Below are 17500 nucleotides of genomic sequence, written 5' to 3' on the forward strand. Positions count from 1 at the left end.
AAGGTATCACATGTACATTGAAATGAGACATTGCTCTACAAGCAGATGAAGCACTGCATATATTAATTTGAGCTCCTTTTTGTGCTGCAGGGAACTCCATTATACATGTCACCTGAATTGGTGCAGGAGAAGCCATATGATCACAATTCTGATCTTTGGTTTGTATACATGAATATCAGTGTGTTTTACTTGCGACAGGTTACGGTTCTTTCTTCAGTTCCATTAGTTGATGATTTGCGTCTGTCAACCAATTATTCTCCCATTCACTTAATCTTTCATTTGTTTGTTATTCATTCTCCATTTATTGATTCCATTCAAGGTTCAAGACAGTGTGCATTAATTTTTTTGCCATTCAGTTGGTCAGAATCTCAGTTTCACATTTTCATGTATTATTTGTCTGTGTGTGGTTAAAACTTTGAATCTTCTTGTCTTTTAAATTTCAGGTCTTTGGGGTGTATATTGTATGAATTGTTTGTTGGAACACCTCCTTTTTATACCAACAGTATTTTTCAGCTGGTTAACCTTATCTGTCGGGTAAAGTATACAAAGTTTAATGTTATTCAACACAAGGAGATCTATTAAATCAGAGAATAACACTGTCAAAGGCTGCAGTAAAAAGGCCCAGTTTCCTCAAAGTTATCAGGGAGGTTTTATGGATTACAGCATGACAAACCAGCAGTACCAGGCACCCAGGCTTTCTCCCCCCCTCCCCACCGTATCCCACTGGCAAGCCATAACTAGAGAGGTAGAAAACCATTGAAGTAACCAATCCGCAATGATGCAGTTTGCTATAGCATATTTGACAACCCTTTTTTCGCAATACCGTTGAATAGCATAACGGTATTTTTTATTATTCAAACAGCAAAGAACAAGATGCGCAGCGCAGATTTGACATAAAGCAGACAAACGACAATATTATTTCTCATAGCTAAAATTAAAACAAGAAAACAGTCTTTTTCAAGCAACAAACCTTACAACTGTAAGGGAATACTATATAAATTATTTTCCAACATTATTTTTAGTGACACAAAAGACACTTCAAAGAAGTTGTAGCTTTGGAAAATGGTAATCTAACTTCTTTGGATCCCAGTAACTGGGTTTGCCACACAATCAATTTTCTGCTAGCTTGTGGAACTAATTGTATACTGAAAATTTCACGATCCCCACTCATAAATGCACTAAGAAAATATATAGTAACATTTCTTATTTTAAGGCAAGTATGGTCACTTACAAGATTGATCTTTTCAATTCAAGTGGGTGTGAATTTGGCCTGCAATGCCCCAGCCACTCAACTGAAATTGACTGATAACTGTGACTATCTTTTAGGATACTGTTAAATGGCCTGAAGACATGAGCCCTGATTTTCAGGTAGGAACGCCAATTTGAGTTTAGAGTCCCCAATTCAACTTCTTCTCTTCCCTTGTAAAAAACCAACTGGCTTGCTTCTCTCCAGCTGAGATTCTTAAAATTGATTGTAAAGAATTTGAATCAAGAAATAAAGGATTTTGTCACTTCAAATTTGATCCCTCTGGAAACAAAATTGGAATAAAAGGAAAACTTTGTGACTTGCTGTGGATAAACAGTCCAGAGGGAGTTGGAAATACATGGTAAAAATCATTATCATAATGGTAATTCTCTGTTGTATAATGCCTCGAACTATGCAGTCAAAAAGCTTCAATCTCTTAAGATGCTACAGCTGATTTCCTTGCTTGTTCTCTCAAATATGATCGGGTCACCCCAGTTCTTCTTGATCAGCACTGGCTCCCTGTCTCTGAATGCCTTATATTTACGATTTCATTGTTTACCTTCAAGGCCTTACAACTAAGGTCCCCCATCTTTATTCAAGAGATGATAATTCACTACTCGCAGACTAGAACTCTTTGGTCATCTTCTACTTTGTGCTTGAATCTGGATAGCTTTAATCTGAAGCCTTACGGATTGAGAGCTTTCCCTGTCTCTGCTTATGAACTTTGGAACAACCTTCCTGGTGTCATCCATTCATGTGAAAATTCGTCACAGTCTTTTTTAAATCCAAACCAAAGATCTATCTTTTTAAAATGATATTATTTTTAATGATAATTATTTTTGTTAATCTTATTTGTTAATTTTTGTTTTAAAGTGCTTAGAGCAGACCTGTCTGGATAGGTGCTATTGAAATAGTTGTTACTTTAGGGATTTAAATGCAATTTTCTTCACTTTTTTAGAGTTTTCTGCAAGGTCTTCTGACAAAAGATCCAAAGAAGAGGCTCTCCTGGCCATACTTACTCAGGCACCCATTTGTGTCAGTTGGTATAAGTGGTGAGCATCCAATCTGTTGTTTCACATCATTGTTAACTATCAAAAATGCCATTTTTCTGTAAATTTTGAGCCTTTTATTGGAAATACTATGCAGACTCTGTGGTTGGTTCACTGTGCCATATTAGGGACCTTTAGATTGTAGGACGAGAACAAGAACAAGCATGAGTTTTGACTGCCCGTTTTTGGCGAAAATACTTAGAAAATTTATAACCTGTATGATTAATCTTACTCTTTTTTAGCAGTATAGATTGCTCAGTTTTTCTTATTGCTGGTAACTGAGCCTTTTTGCTGATCGAAAAATGTCAAAACTGCTACCGTGTTGTTGACTTTTTTTGACACGACAACATTTTTGCAGAACCTTGTACTAAAATGATGATGGTATCACGTTTTGCCCGCCAAAACAACGCTGGTTAATTGCGGGCGCTTAACTGTTGTTCTATGAGAAAATCTCATACTCGTAGTCGTTCTCGTCCTAAAATCTAAAAGCTCCCTATTCTATTCTGAGATCTTTCATGTAGGTTTTTAAAATCTATGCTGTGCTGGCATACAACTGTGGCATTTGATGTAAGCGAGCTCACAACTAGCCTTGCATGTTTGACTCTAAATTGGAACAAACATCACCTTGTGTTGGGTTTGGATGACCAACATTGAGTTGCATTTCCTTTTCTTTTTGATTATCAATTTTGTTACCCCCAGCTGATGATAATATCTGTTTTAAGGTGACTGTATTGATATATGCTCACCATGCCTTGTGAGGGTTATTGAGGACTGTTTTTGAGAACATCCTGCCAATGTTCATGGCATTCTAACAACTGGAGCTTGTTAGGCTCCTGGCATAAACAGCGAATGCATTGCATTTGCAAAATAATATGAAAACTGGTTAAGAAATAAAAGGCTCTTGGTAACATTATTATTTTACATATAAGGAATTTATAAGTAAATCAATTAATTACATGATACACAGCTAATTAATAAAACATGAATAGCATGAAAGCAAGAAGATAAATTAAAACAAGGATCTAAAGTATGTACAACATTTAACCCATTGACTCCCAGGGGTTCCCGATTGACAAGTAAAATCGTCTGGCGTAAGACAGAGTAAAATGCTTCTGTAAGTATGGCTGGTTCAGGTTGGTTGGGAGTCAAAGGGTTAAATTAGATGTTATTTTTCTAATATGCGATACAAAATTTTTAATGGTGGGAGAGGTTCTTAGTTCATCATGCAATGAGTTCCAGATCTTTAGACCAAAGTTATTATTAGTACCTAAAAGTTTTCAGCCTGTACTTAGAAGTGTTTGCTCTTGTTACAATCACTTATTTCATCTTAATGACAAGAGGCTACTGATAGGTAACTTTGGCTTTTACATACTGCCGTTGGTCATTGCAACTGCATGTAGCAGTCAGTACTTCTGCCTTATCAGGCTTGGCTTGCTGCTCACAATTTTGTCTTGCTGAGGTTGTGGGTACTGGTGCTTGGGATGTTTCTTGGGTAAGGATGGCACCTGCTTACTTGGTGGATGCCCTTGGGAGATGGACTGTGACTTGGTTGCCATGGTGAGCTCTTTGCTGCGGAGGAGTCTGTGCTGCCTCTTCTCTAGCTAGTACTTTTATGGCACCTACCTTGCAATAAATTGGCCTAGTGTTGTAATAACTGGCTTTGTTATTTCATGTACATTTTAAATAATTTTATCACACTAGAAACGACTAAATAAATACTTTTTACGATATTTGCTTCACATACAGCCATGTCTTTGTGTTCTAAAATAATCTCAAACACACATTTTTGTATGTTCCACGAATACAGCCACCAAGATTTCTAGATAACCGTTAATAGTTGTGAGCTTTTTACGGTCATATACTGTTTTGAGTGCCCAGGAGATATTCAAAAGAGCTGCTGAGGGAGAAACCCATGTTACCATGGAAGAATGGTGTGACGCATGGGATTTCTTAACAGCAGAGGTAACAGTGAAAACTGGCACTTATCCTGGTACCCTACAAAATGCTTGGGATATCAACCACATCGACAGACAGGTAGTGATCAATACCCCACTCCGACCAAACATTCTCCCGTACTTGTCAGCCCAGAGAACACATAAGAAAAGCGACCTCTGCCAGCATGGAATAGAAGATGCAACTGTGTTTTAATTCAAATGGTTATCCAAAATGCATATTAATTTTATAGAAGCCGAGTTGGAAACAGTTCCTGATCCACAAATATTTGGACGGCCTTCAATTGTGGACAACATTGGGGGAAAAACTGCCAAGAATAAGGCAAAAATCCAATCAAAAAATAAGGTAGGTAATTAAAGCTAGCAGTAATCAAACACTTTTAATTACAATAAACTGGTAGATCTCCATCAACATTGTCTATCACCATTTATACGCAGTGGGCGCCTGTGGAATCCACGGTCAGCTCCTTGCAACCAATCTATATACTTTTACATGGGCGTCCATGAAGCACTGATAACTGGTACTTAACTTTTTAAAAAGGAATAGCGACAGTGGATTAGGGCTGCTATACTTTACATGTACTATCATGATGGTGTTAGTGATGATGGTATTAGTGATGATGGTATTAATAATGACAAAAAATTGTGGTGCTCACATTTGTAACACTGCAAAGCTGCTTTCTACAACCAGCAATTTGATGCTTTTTGTTGAAATTGCATTTTAATAAAGTGCCTGTTTTTGTTCTCTTTCAGAAAGATGTTGGCACTGGAGAAGTGCGACCTTCATGGATACGGAGACTTCAGCAACAACAGGAAGGATCCAAAGCCACAAAAGGTACAGAGGCAAAACAGGAAAGCAAGGAGAAAGGAAGGCATGAGGCCAAGAAGACAGCATCAGGCAACATTGGAAAGAAAAGGCCTACCTCTACAATAGGTGAAGGAGTTAAGAAGCAGCCAATTGCAAAAGAACAGGTGGAAAAGAGTGACAGAGTTGTGGAGAACATGGCTGATGGTAAGGGGCCTCTCAGGTCTTCATGAATTTTGTGTTTTTGAAGGTTATTGAAAATTCTGTTACTTACTAACCCTGAAAGAAGAATTAAATATGACCTAGAGAAAGTCAAGTGGTCCTAGTTAAGTTCTTCTTTATAAACCTTTTCAATGTAGTCTGTCATCAAAAGAATGTAATAGAAGACAGGAATAGGGCCCAGAATAATAACCAGGAAGTCAGTAAATGCTTTGTCCTCTTTTTGACAAAAACATTTTGAAAAGGATACTAACCTCTTACTAACCTAGTGCGAGGGCAGTACTGGGGAATATTGGCCCAAGGTTGTGGCAGTACGGGCCGAGTACAAAAATGACAGAGGGCCAATATTTTTTCCCATTACGGCCACACATGCAAGCAAGTAAGGTTAGTAAGTTGTTTATTATTATTTGTATAATAACCAAATCAATGCGTGCGCTCTGATTGGTAAATCAGCTATGTTTTATTGTGCCAGTATTAAACTAATGGCAGCCTGTCACCGACCTCGTTTCGGAGAGAACTTGCCTGGAAGAACACCCTAAATCTGAAAAAATCCAGCTTCTTTAGCAAATACATGTATATAAGGCCACAGTGTCTGTAAGCCCAAAAATATTGCAATTACATCTTTGAAGTGAAATGTTCTCTACCAAACTTTGTTTAAGTGGACCCATCAAGTGAATAGCCCATTTCCGAGTTGCTGCATGCCTCAGTTTCAAAGCAAGTCCTGGTGCACAACCATTCAATGGAAATTAGTTGCGTATTCTTATGCAAATCAAATTCATTTCCCTTACAATAGTTGTGCACCAAGACTTACTTCGAAACCGAGACAAACGGCAACTCGGAAATGGCCCATTTAGTTAATTGTTGAGGTTCCTTAATTAATAACTCACTGAAAAACTATGTCCCCATTAATAACTCACTGAAAAACCATGTCCCGATTAAAAATTAAAGAACAAGTTCGCACTATTTTAGCGACCATAGTTTCATGGGCCTTGCAGCTGCAAGGTGGCAGGATTCCATGTCCCGAGGACAGAAATCTTGAAATTTTTTTAACTTCCCACAATGATTTTTTGTTCACTTTTGCACTATGTGGAGATAATTATTGTAAATAAAATCTGTTTCTGAAAAGAAAAGTAGGGGTCACCGAACATCCAAGGTCGTTAAATCCAAGCAAAGCTATAGCAATGGCCATCTGCCCTATCATTGTTCATTTTAGTACTTAGCACGCGCGCTTGATGCATGACGTGGCATATGAATTTGCGTGCACTGTAAGGATGAGCAGTAGCAATGGGCGCGAACGTCCTTAGGGGGCTTTACTTAATCAGTATGTAATCAATGATTGGTCAATTATGTACTTATCAGTTCATTTCAGTTTCTTTTTACACATGCCATTATACTTTTAGCCAGTGTTAACATTACATTGTCCTTTTCAAGTTGGGAACCACATTAAGTGAAATGACCTTAGTGGGAGATTTGTACAATATGTGAGCCATGCAAGTCAGCATGCAAGCCAACATGCAAGCCATGCAAGTCAACACGTGAGCCATGTGAGTCAACATGCAAGCCACGCAGTTATTGAAAGCGTATCGTTTTAAAATCATGGGTACTTAGACTTAAACCATTGACTCCCAGGGGTTCCCCATTGACGAGTAAAATCGTCTGGTGTTAGACAGAGTAAAATACTACCAATAAGTCTGGCCGGTTTAGGTGGGTTTGGACGCCAAAGGTTTAAATACTGTATGTCAGCGCTATTTGAAATGGGTGCTCAGACTGAAATGTGAGACTTGCCTGACTTGCATGGCTTGCTGGTTTGCAGTTTGTCAAGACCCCCTCAGTGGTCATGTGACAAAAGATTTCACAATGCACGAGGCATGACCTGGTGCCTTTATGTCTTGAAAAAGACGACATTGTATTGTTGAAACATTGAAGTATAAACGTCAATCTGCCTGTATGCAAACTTTGTAGATGAGTGGGAGGTACAGCTGGAAGAAAAACCAGGCAATTCAGAGAGAATTGGACATGAGATAAGTGATGACTATGACAGAGAGACATCGGTCATTGAACAAGTCTTGGCAGCGGCAGTGAAGAGAAGAGAAGAAAGCAAAAGGCAGGGAGAAAGACATCCTGCAGGACAGGTACTATAAGCTGTGTTTGTGTCCTGTTGCGCATGTTCAACTTTCCAAACAGACGAGAATCAGGGCTTTCTTCAAGATTTTTTAAGTTGATACTAGGTAAATGAAATCAAAGTTTTGGGCGTGGACTGACTGGTGATGACACAAATGGCTAGGTGTCTGTCTTAATTAAGGTAGCTGGGAGTCGAGTTCTTGGTAGCCAAGGAAATCCCAGTCCCTTGGCCCTCGGTGGCACCTCAGAGATGAGAAATCACCTTTGTTCAACGCGTAAATTTTTGTGTTTTGACTCTTAAACTTTCAGGGTGCATTTTATTGCACTGTCTTCTCTTGCTTGTGTCATTTAATTTTTATGCAAATCTTCAATAGTTACCAATATTAGGTGGTAGGGAAGGCCATTGCATTAATATCTTAACAAGGGCCACTGTACATAAAATGCTAGTATCAGTTGGTGCTGCAAATTAAAGGGGGCCTTTTCTAGTTCCAAAATTGTTGTGACAGCTTAGTTACAATCATGATCATGTTACCTACCAGTCCACAAGAGGTAGGTCTTGGTTACAATTTGTGATAGAGGTGGTTTCAGTCGTAAAGATCATTTTCTTGAACACTGATGAAGTTTAATATCTGTATAGGAGGAGCTTGATAGTGATGAAGAGTGGGACTATCTTGTGGAAGTAACAGGGAAAACTGCTGCAAAGACACCAGGTCAACAAGAATCAAGTATCTCTGAAAAACTTATGACTGATGCAGCATTTATTTGCAAAGTGCAGGATGGACTGGAAGCTGTGGCAGGTCAAGTTTTGGATGGCTTGTTAGAAGGAGCATCTCGCTTAAGACAAATTCTTCGAGTCCTCAGAAGTTTGCTGACAACTCCAGGGTAATGACACATTAGTCTCTCAGCACAGTTTGATACCACTTAATGACATTAGAAAGCAATAGGGTTAATGGGAAAAAAAACATCTTGGTTCTGCAAGTTTCCCAAGAAGCACTTTAATGGTGTATTTTTGCCTTTCTCTTCACGATTCAAAAGGACCAAATTTGAGGTTTTGTGGAGTATGTTCAGATGACATTCGTGTACATTTAGCTGTTATCTTTATTCTTATTAATAATTGAACTTCCCCTTAGTTTATAAAACCCAGCCTTCATGCGTAGTCATTTACTCTCTCCTAACGCCCCTTCTCGCAGTGGCTGCGGAATACAATAAGAGAGATGGGAAGAGAAAAATAAATGGACAAAGCAAAATGGGCTACATTTTATTTTCGGTTCAAATTTTTGCAATGTAGGTAGTTCAATTTTGATTTTCCTTTGTTTCAGATTTTGATGACAAGTAGTAGACATTAGAAATATAAAAAAAAATAACTAGTTTGAGTAATTTTAAACCAAGAAAAAATTGGAACCACAACATATAATTTATATGTACAGGACACAGCTAGGGATGCTGACGTACGAGTTGAGGGTGGTGAGATTGGTGAAACAAGTATTTTCTAGCCTATGAAAGTGTCAAGCTTGCTGAAATTTCTTATATTATCTGAAGCGTGAAATGAACAACATTTCAAAGGTCATGCACCAATGCAAATCCTTTAGTTCCTTGGAATTCAGAATGCCCTTTTATTTTCATTTCTTGACAATATCTTCTAAAGAGGGCTGTCAAGTCCTTGATTCATGAATTTTTTAGTAAGCATCAAATTTTCATGTAACATGGTGACTTTTGGTTGTCCCTATAGCTCTCTGGAGGCAAAAGTGAACTTTTCAAGTTCAGTTGGGATTCCCGTCGACAGTGTCTCCCTTATTATTCAGTTGGTCAAGAAGCCGGGTCTTTCTCAGGTACATAATAAGAATATCATTATAATTGAGTGTTTTACATGTGGAAGGACATTAAGATGATTTGTGCTGTATTTGTCAAAATATTGCTTGGGCTGCTTCTACATGTAGAGTTTAAAATTACAAGCCCGCCACCTTAGAACTATAAGTGGTCACTGCGGACAAGAACAACAGTGGAAACAATACCAGTAACAACATTGACAACAACAGCGACTACAGTTTGTCAGCACCGTAAATACCAGCTTTGACAACAACTTGAAATGACAATAGAAACTGAAACAGTAACAGCAACTGAATTGACCTCATCTCTTCTGTGTTTTGAAGGATTCAGTACTGACGTTTAGAAATAAGTGACAACAACAGAGTTAAAAATCCCAACTGGTGGGAGCCAGAATAGATAGCTATTTATCATCCCATCAGTCAGGGGAACAGGGCTGCCGCAGTGGGGAGATTACTCGCCTCCCATCAAGGTGGCCTGAGTTCGATTTCCAAACTCGGCGTCATAAGTAGGTTGATCAGTTTGTTTGTTCTCTTCTCTGCTCTGAGAGGTTTTTCTCTGGGTACTCAAGTTTTCCCCTCTCCTCAAAACCCAATGTTTGATTTGATTTGAATTCACTGATTTGATTTTTTATGTTTAGTGTCCTGAATAGGCCTTATTCACGGTAGCCGCCATGTTGGTTTTCAAATTGTCATGCAAATTAGCCATCTGTTATGCTAGGGGACAAACATTGGAAAAAATGCAAATTGCGGAAAATCGATCGGCTCAACGAAATATTGAAATAACATTGCTAAAAGTACATTTTAGAATAGATTTAAGTACCTTTTATAATAATCTTAATCTTTTGATTGCCTTTGACATTTTGACTTTCTACTTCACTTTCTGCTTATTTTTCACTAAAGAAACATCAAACCAACTTGTGTAATCATTCTATTTTACTACTTGGGTGATAAACATTTAATGAACATGAAACAAATCATCTGCATGGCTAAGATGTTCGTTAAAACCTCTCGAACTTGTTCTGTTTGCCCCCTCAGAAGTGTGGAGCTAGTTTGCATGATAATAGCAAATCCAAAATGGTGGCCATCTTGAATAAGGTCTACATGTATTAGTGCCTCAGTGCTAGAACACTTTCAAGAATAAAGTCTGTTATCACTATTGTTACAAAGTAACTTTGTGCACCAACTCCAACAGAGAACTCTAGCTCTTGGACATAATAAGGCTTGATACCAAGATCTCCAGATTTAAACTCTAATTCCTTATCCAGTCCACTTTGCTGTCTCCAAATCAAACCACAGGTACCTTTTGAATATTAAATTTTAATTACCGGTGTGTTATTCTGTGGAAAATGAAAATGTAACTAGGTTTTCTTGAAATTTTAGCAACCCTGGGCAGTTCAAGTGATGGCGGATTTACTTAATGTTGTTACAGAATTCCTGAGGAATTATGTTCTTTTCATTGGTGAAACCGATTCAGGAAGGTTAGACATGCAAATAGCCTACATGAAGCTGTTTCCACTCCCAGGGAAAATTTAAATATCAGGAAACTTGGGGGTGGGTATGGCTACACAGGCTGTCATACAGATATATCCAGAAATTCCCCTAATGGTCGGAGTGTTTTCACTGTCACGCCAGTAGAAAATAAAATCCGGAACCATTCCAAGAAAGAAGCCAAGAAAAGTCTGTTTGGTGCATCATTTCTGAGTTATTTGCCAAAACATGTCACTCAATTTTACAGACATTTGTATGGAGACACCGTGCTTATGTTCCTCTGAGGGACAGCATTATGGCGGCCTTGAATCAACAACAGCATCTGGAGCTCAGCTTGCCATGAATTCCCTCTCTTTTTGCTAGTGAGCTGAACTCAATGAGCATAAACATGTTTTCTACAGCTTGTAATGCTTAACAAGCATTATTGAAAATTGGGGGTAACCATGCATTTTTCGAAGATAATTAATCAACAATAATTGTAAAAATACAAAGCAATGTATGACGTTCTTTGCCAAAGTGAAGCTTACCGGTAATTATCTCTAAAAAATGCATGGTTAGCCCCAATTTTCTTTTTGGGTATCAAGAGCACTTGCTAAGTTCTGCTTTCTCTGCATAGTTTTAAACCGGGCAAGAATATCCCTGAATTAATAAGCACTGCCAATAGGAAATTGGATTATCTCGAGGTATCTCAATACTAGGCACCGTCCTTAATTGGACACGTTGTATTGGATGTCAAAGTTGGATGTGCATCTAATTAGGTCCAGTTCTGTACACAAGGGCTGTCATACACACTAACCCTAAACCCTAACCCTAACCCTAACCCTAAACCTTAAAAGTGTAGTTGACCGAACCGCAAAATGAAAGCTAAAATTTTACGACAGTTCTTAGGCCTAATCACTGCAACGAGCGCTTAGGCTTAATCAGTAAACGAGTGCTTTATTCTTCACATGATCTCGTGAAAAGTGTAGTTGACCGATTGAACCGCAAAATGAATGCTAAAATTTTACGAGAATGCTTAGGCCTAATCAGTAATGTGTTCGATGCAAACGGCATATTTCATGATGTTTATATAAAAATATTATGTAAATTATGTCGACTGTGGGACTGCGGTAGCAGGATTTGATGAGATATTTCAGTGGCCGCGTATTCTGGAGTTTAGCCCCAGAAAATGTTAGCTGCAAAATGTGCTGTCATTATGCAAATTTAAAAAGTTCTTTTACCCAGTTTCCTCATATTTTGTCTTGTTTTTTGGGAAATAAAATCTCCATGTTACAGAAAGTTTCGTTCACACCATAGAGAAAGGGTGAGATTATGTAAAGAATTAGCAACTATTCACCAAAGTGGAGGTGGCTAGTGGTGGATATTTACAGAGCCTCGAAGCTGTGAGGTAAATATCCACTACTAGCTACCGACACCGAGGTGAATAGTAGTTTTAGTATATACTAAATCAGTGAGATAATATAGCACACAAGGATGATTTTAACTCATTTATTCCTGCAAAGATTACAACATTTTTGGGCGCAAATTCCACGCAAATTGCTCGGAGGTGAATAGCAAAGGATATCTGGAGTTTGAGTAGCCAATCAGCACACACGTTCAACGCTATCCACTGTTTTAGTATATACTAATAGTTTTTATGGAATGGCGTGGTAAAATACTTGCTGTCTCTTTTTGTAGAGGTTCTGGTCTTTTGAGTTGTGCCAAGAGACTTGTTGGTGTTCTTCCATCACTAGTGAAACATAGTCAGGACAAAGAATTGCATCTCAGACAAGCTGCTCTTGAGGTTTGAACCAAACATACTTCTGCTAAGATGTTAAAATTGTGGTCAAGAATAGAACCAGGGTAAGAACCCCTAATTTAATCCCACAAGCTGAACAGATATAGCAGAGCTTTTTTGATGATGACGACAACAAAGACCATGGCAAGAAGGGCCATAGTGAGGATACTAATAATAGAGATTATGCTGATACTGGAGACAAATTTAAAATTCCTCTAGTTCTTCATCTGTTTTTTTCTTATTTTAAATATATTCTGCAGTGTGTTCAGCATTTGAGTGATGCCCTGGACAAGCAACCTACTGAAGAATCAGAGGAATTTTATGATAATCTTGTTGCCTCTGATATCAAGAGTCTGGATAGTTTGATGACAGCTATAGTGGTGGAACCAAACGTTATGCAAAGAATCAAGGGTAAATATACCCATTAATTTCTTTACGAATGAACATGGGTGTGGTGGTTAATCCCAAACCTGTGCTTATCAAAGAAGAGATTTTGGTTTTCTTGAAGTTGGTTATTTTGTAGTAATGTAATGTAAAAAACGAGCGACAGTGTTTTATCAAAGTTTAGAAACGTGAGGCATAGCTGAGTGTTTTTAGACCGCATAAAACACATGCTGCGAGTTTTGTGAACAGCTTCAAAAACATTCCACAAAAAATGTGTCCCTCTGGACTCAGAACAATGGTTCGAATTGTGAGAGGAGAATATAAGCATACAAGAAAAACAAGCTGTGCCTTATTAGTGTTCTTTATGTAAAGTATACTAACGAGGAGTATTTTATCAGAATCATCATGCACCTTTTATCGGTGATTTGATAGGCTGTTAGGCTTATGAATTATTAATTCATGAGTGTTTGAAGACTAGCCAATTTCCTAGGCAGTCCTCAAATCGTAGGAAATCATCCATAACTAAGTTGTGTTTCTTTTCAAATTGTTAATTTGAGTACCACAGGTGCCACTGGGGATTCTGCAGCCGTCAAGACAAGAGTAGTCCATGTTCAGACTGTTGGGATATCTGCAATAACTGCACTAGTGTCGTCAGCTAACGGTTTTAATCATGAATCTAGTTTGAAAAGAAACTTAGCCAGTCTCATTGGCAAGAAACTTCTTCAGTCATCAAATGAGAAATGTCTGGATTCATTGCATATCCTTCTCCAAAACAGATCTTCAGCTCTGCATGTTGTAAGGTTGCTCTCTGAGCTGTGTGCAGTGTCTAGAGAACTTAGCGCTCACCTTTTGAGACATTCAAGTTGGAGAGTGGCATTGACAATGTTTTTCACAAGCCTCAGTGAACGGTATAACCCTGAAGAGACCATTTGTGTATTGGAGGTTTTATGTGCCATGGTGATAGATTCCAAGGACGTTCATGAAGAGTAAGGTTGTATTCTTTGTGAATTGTGACTATTATTATTATTATTATTATTATTAATACTTACTGCTGGTTAGGAAAATCTTTGTATGCAAACAAGTTAAACACAGTGTGGAGAAAACACAAATAGCAGCTGGAGAGGTTTACGGCAAACATGTTTGATAAAGTAAACTTGATTTGCTGTTTAAAGCCTTTGAAGTTGAAATCTTTTTCATTTTGCACAGAGCATTTAATTTTAAACACTACGTCCACCTGTTGGATGGTAGGTGCTGTGAGGCAACAAGAGGAGTGCAGCTCTATTCTCAACAGCAAGGAGGTCAACCAAGCCACAGCCTACCTCTTGGGCACCTACATGTATCAGGACACATCACTGAGACAAAAATCAGAGTGTGGAATGAATCCTTACCCGAATTATGGGACTGGGGAGGGAGACATCATAAGCAAGCCAAGTGCAACTTGAACCAAAGCATATGACAATGGCACCCCCACCGCCCAAAAAAAGAATAAATAAATAGATATGTTATTGGTAAATCTGCTGCATTGGCTTGGTTTTAACATTGCCTAAGATAAATAATGAGAATCTACTGTACATTCTTCATGTCCTTGCAGGATCTCTGATTGCTCAAGCTATTCTGTTTCCTTATTTACTGGCTCAAATGTCTTTGAAATCCAAGCCCTCTCCGCCACGTTATTGGCCAAACTGTTTAGCTCAGATCTAAGATTACTGCAAGTCGACCAAACTACCAACATTATAAGTGCCATTTCTAGAGCACTGGCTAAACTGCCACAGGTAAGAAACTTGTCCTGTTCCTGAATCAGTCACATTTTGCCGGTGATCCAAAGCAAAACATATCATTGTCATTGTCCCTGCAGAATGAAGAGAGGAAATCAAAAATAATGTAGAAGAATGAGTGTTGCAATAATGGTTTCTACATCTGCTTGTAACTTTTTCTTTTATTGTTGGTGTTAGTGTCAGAAGCACATAGGAAGAAAATTAGAAATTTAAGACCTTGATTATATCGTGCTCAGGACTACACTTAGGTCTTTACTGTTTTGGTTTTGCACCAGCGTAAATTAATCTAATTCACTTATTATTTTCCATTCTTTTCAGAAACCACAAATGCGCTTGGGTTTTACCAGAGGCTACATGGATGGTATTGTGGACTTACTAGAACTTTGTCTTATTCAGGTTTATAAATTGTATTCTTTTCTTGTGAAAAAAATTTATCACTGCCTGTGTGTTGCTGGCATTTGAAAGAAAATCAAGCATGATAGTGCCATTCAATTTTATGCAAAAAAATTAGAGCTAATGAACGTTGTAACATTTTATGTGACACTCAATTTAAATGTGACACTGTTGAACTGTATGTTAATTTTATACAAATAATTTAATTCAGGTCATTGCATTTGCAGGACACTGGATCAAGGGTGTCTGCACAAGTTCTTGAAGACAATATATGGAACAGTCTGTGGTCTTCTGTTGGTGTTGTTTTGGGTCTTACACCAAGCAGTGTGTTCCTCAGGTAAGTAAATGCTTGAACTATGTTAGAATGCTATCTCCATAAAATCTTCGTAGGTTAAAAGTGGAATTGATTATTTTTTCCTTTCATTCTGTTAGTGATGTAGTGTTATCAAGCAATGGAGAAGTTGATGTCTCTGTTGGTCCAGTGCATTACAGTGTGATGTCATTTCAGGGTTTGGAAAAGGTGTTGAACATCACACACACATTATTTACAAAGGTATGTCCCTTTTGTATGTGTACTTTATAATATTATTGTCGTTCGAACTTTTTGCTCGGTTTAAGGTTGTCCCACAACATGTACGTTCTTCTCTTTCCTTGTTGCTTGCTAGAAACTTAAATCAAGATAGTTTCTAACCAAGTGCCTATGCTCTCCAACTAGAAGAACGTTTTTTTGCACTCAAGCTACAATGTGGGACAATATTTGATACGACAAGACATGCTTTTAGTCTTAACTCCACCACCCATGCTTGCATAACAGATGTGTCTTTTCATTGTGTAACCACGTGTTTTACCTTTCCCACACATTTATCAGTGTTGGCTAATTAATGGGAATATTGTGGACATTATTTAAACAAGTGAGTTTCGTGGGTTCTCTTGGCCAGGGTTTTTTTTTTTTTTTGGGGGGGGGGGGGGGGAGATATTCTTGACAGAAAGGGCAAATTTTCTGCAGTTTTATCCTTTGCTGTAGTTCCCTCTTGGAAACATTGAGATATTTGGGTGGGGAGGGAGATTTACATGACACGGTTGCAGTTTTGGCATTTTTCGACCAGAAAAAAGGCTCAGTTACCACCGATAAGAATAACTGAGCAACCTATACTGCTATCAAAGAGTAAGATCATAAATTGCACGGGTTATACATTTTCAAAGTATTTTCGCTAAAAACGGGCAGTCAAAACTCGTACTCGTACTCGTCCTAGAATCTAAAGGTCCCTAATAAAATGTACTATTTAATTTACTTTGCAGAGTCCTCTGCAGAGCATAATAAAGCTTGTTGAGCCTCCTCCACTGGCAGTTTCATGTTTGAGCAAAATGCTTACCACGTCATTTGTGGAGCAACTCTCCAAAAAGTAAGTTAAAGAAAAGCTATGATGGTCAGTATTAACTTTTGTATCACCATTGTTGGCCCAGTGTAACCCCAAGGAAACCATGGACAGAGTCTACCATCCCCTCCGTGCCTGCGTTAAGATGTCATGTCAAGTAAATAAAACTCTCAATGTATTTTCTTTTTGTAGAACTTAGTGTTTATTTCTCTTTCAGTCTAAACGGTCGTAAGCAAGGAAAGGAAGGTCAAGATGTTGAAATGCTGAAAGTTTTTACAAGCAAGGTTAGCTTTTGCGTTCTCAAAAATAGTGCCTCTGTTGGTGTTGTTGAAATGCTGTTGTGATATTGGAATTGAAAGATGAGCGGCAATTTCCGCCGGCCATTAGTCGAGTGGTGGGTGTATTGGAAAATGGATTTATGAATTGTGATGGCCAATGATGGTGATGATTACAGTGACAACATAGTTTGTTTTTCAATGAAAGAAATTTATAATTTGAAGTGCGGGGTATAGAGAACCCGTTGAAGACACCTGAATTTTTCAACTGTCTATAAGAGACACTTCCCTGGTCCCAGAGGTTTTTGTTGAGCCGCGACGGAGCCGCGAAGCGGCGAAGACGAGTCGCGAAGCGGCGAGGAGAGAAAAACCTCTGGTTACCTTAGACTTGAATCTCACTTTCATGCAGACGCCAGCTGTCAAACGCGTCATTTTGATAATTACAAAAGTGACCAATGGCAACTTGCCAATCACGCTTCCCCTCTTTATTACCAATCAAACGAACCAATCATATTGATTTGCGTGTTCGTAAAGATATCAACCAATCCGAGCCTGAGGGTCAGATCCTGACCCTGGCGTCTGCATGAAAGTGAGATTCAAGTCCAAGGTAACCAGAGGTTTTTCTCTTCTCGCTGCTTCGCGACTCGTCTTCGACGCTTCACGGCTCTCTCGCGGCTCAAGAAAAACCTCTGGTACCAGGGTAAGGAGATACTTGCTCAAATTTGTCCAGATAACTGCGAGGATCACTTCTCCATTTCATTTCGTATTTGTTCTTGTTGATATTCTTAATGTGTCTTCCTGGTGATGTTGATGT

General features: G+C 38.5%; 1 protein-coding gene across 1 annotated transcript in view; it reads left to right on the forward strand.

Moving 5' to 3' along the window:
• The window catches only part of LOC137976065 (serine/threonine-protein kinase 36-like), a 42526-nt gene that overhangs the window by 5788 nt on the left and 19238 nt on the right, over positions 1 to 17500 (forward strand). Inside the window, exons 5-24 of the mRNA XM_068823331.1 lie at positions 1 to 3; positions 91 to 158; positions 444 to 534; positions 1327 to 1368; positions 2205 to 2298; positions 4481 to 4593; positions 5001 to 5259; positions 7234 to 7403; positions 8030 to 8274; positions 9122 to 9221; positions 10599 to 10696; positions 12384 to 12489; positions 12744 to 12894; positions 13433 to 13853; positions 14459 to 14639; positions 14961 to 15038; positions 15263 to 15372; positions 15468 to 15588; positions 16335 to 16438; positions 16629 to 16695. The exon at positions 1 to 3 is cut by the window's left edge and continues 46 nt beyond it. Coding sequence (XP_068679432.1) covers positions 1 to 3; positions 91 to 158; positions 444 to 534; positions 1327 to 1368; positions 2205 to 2298; positions 4481 to 4593; positions 5001 to 5259; positions 7234 to 7403; positions 8030 to 8274; positions 9122 to 9221; positions 10599 to 10696; positions 12384 to 12489; positions 12744 to 12894; positions 13433 to 13853; positions 14459 to 14639; positions 14961 to 15038; positions 15263 to 15372; positions 15468 to 15588; positions 16335 to 16438; positions 16629 to 16695 — 2622 coding nt within the window. The remainder of the gene's footprint in view (positions 4 to 90; positions 159 to 443; positions 535 to 1326; positions 1369 to 2204; positions 2299 to 4480; positions 4594 to 5000; positions 5260 to 7233; positions 7404 to 8029; positions 8275 to 9121; positions 9222 to 10598; positions 10697 to 12383; positions 12490 to 12743; positions 12895 to 13432; positions 13854 to 14458; positions 14640 to 14960; positions 15039 to 15262; positions 15373 to 15467; positions 15589 to 16334; positions 16439 to 16628; positions 16696 to 17500) is intronic.

Source organism: Montipora foliosa, chromosome 11 (genome assembly GCF_036669935.1).
Source record: "Montipora foliosa isolate CH-2021 chromosome 11, ASM3666993v2, whole genome shotgun sequence".
In the NCBI taxonomy this organism is placed as follows: Eukaryota; Metazoa; Cnidaria; class Anthozoa; order Scleractinia; family Acroporidae; genus Montipora; species Montipora foliosa.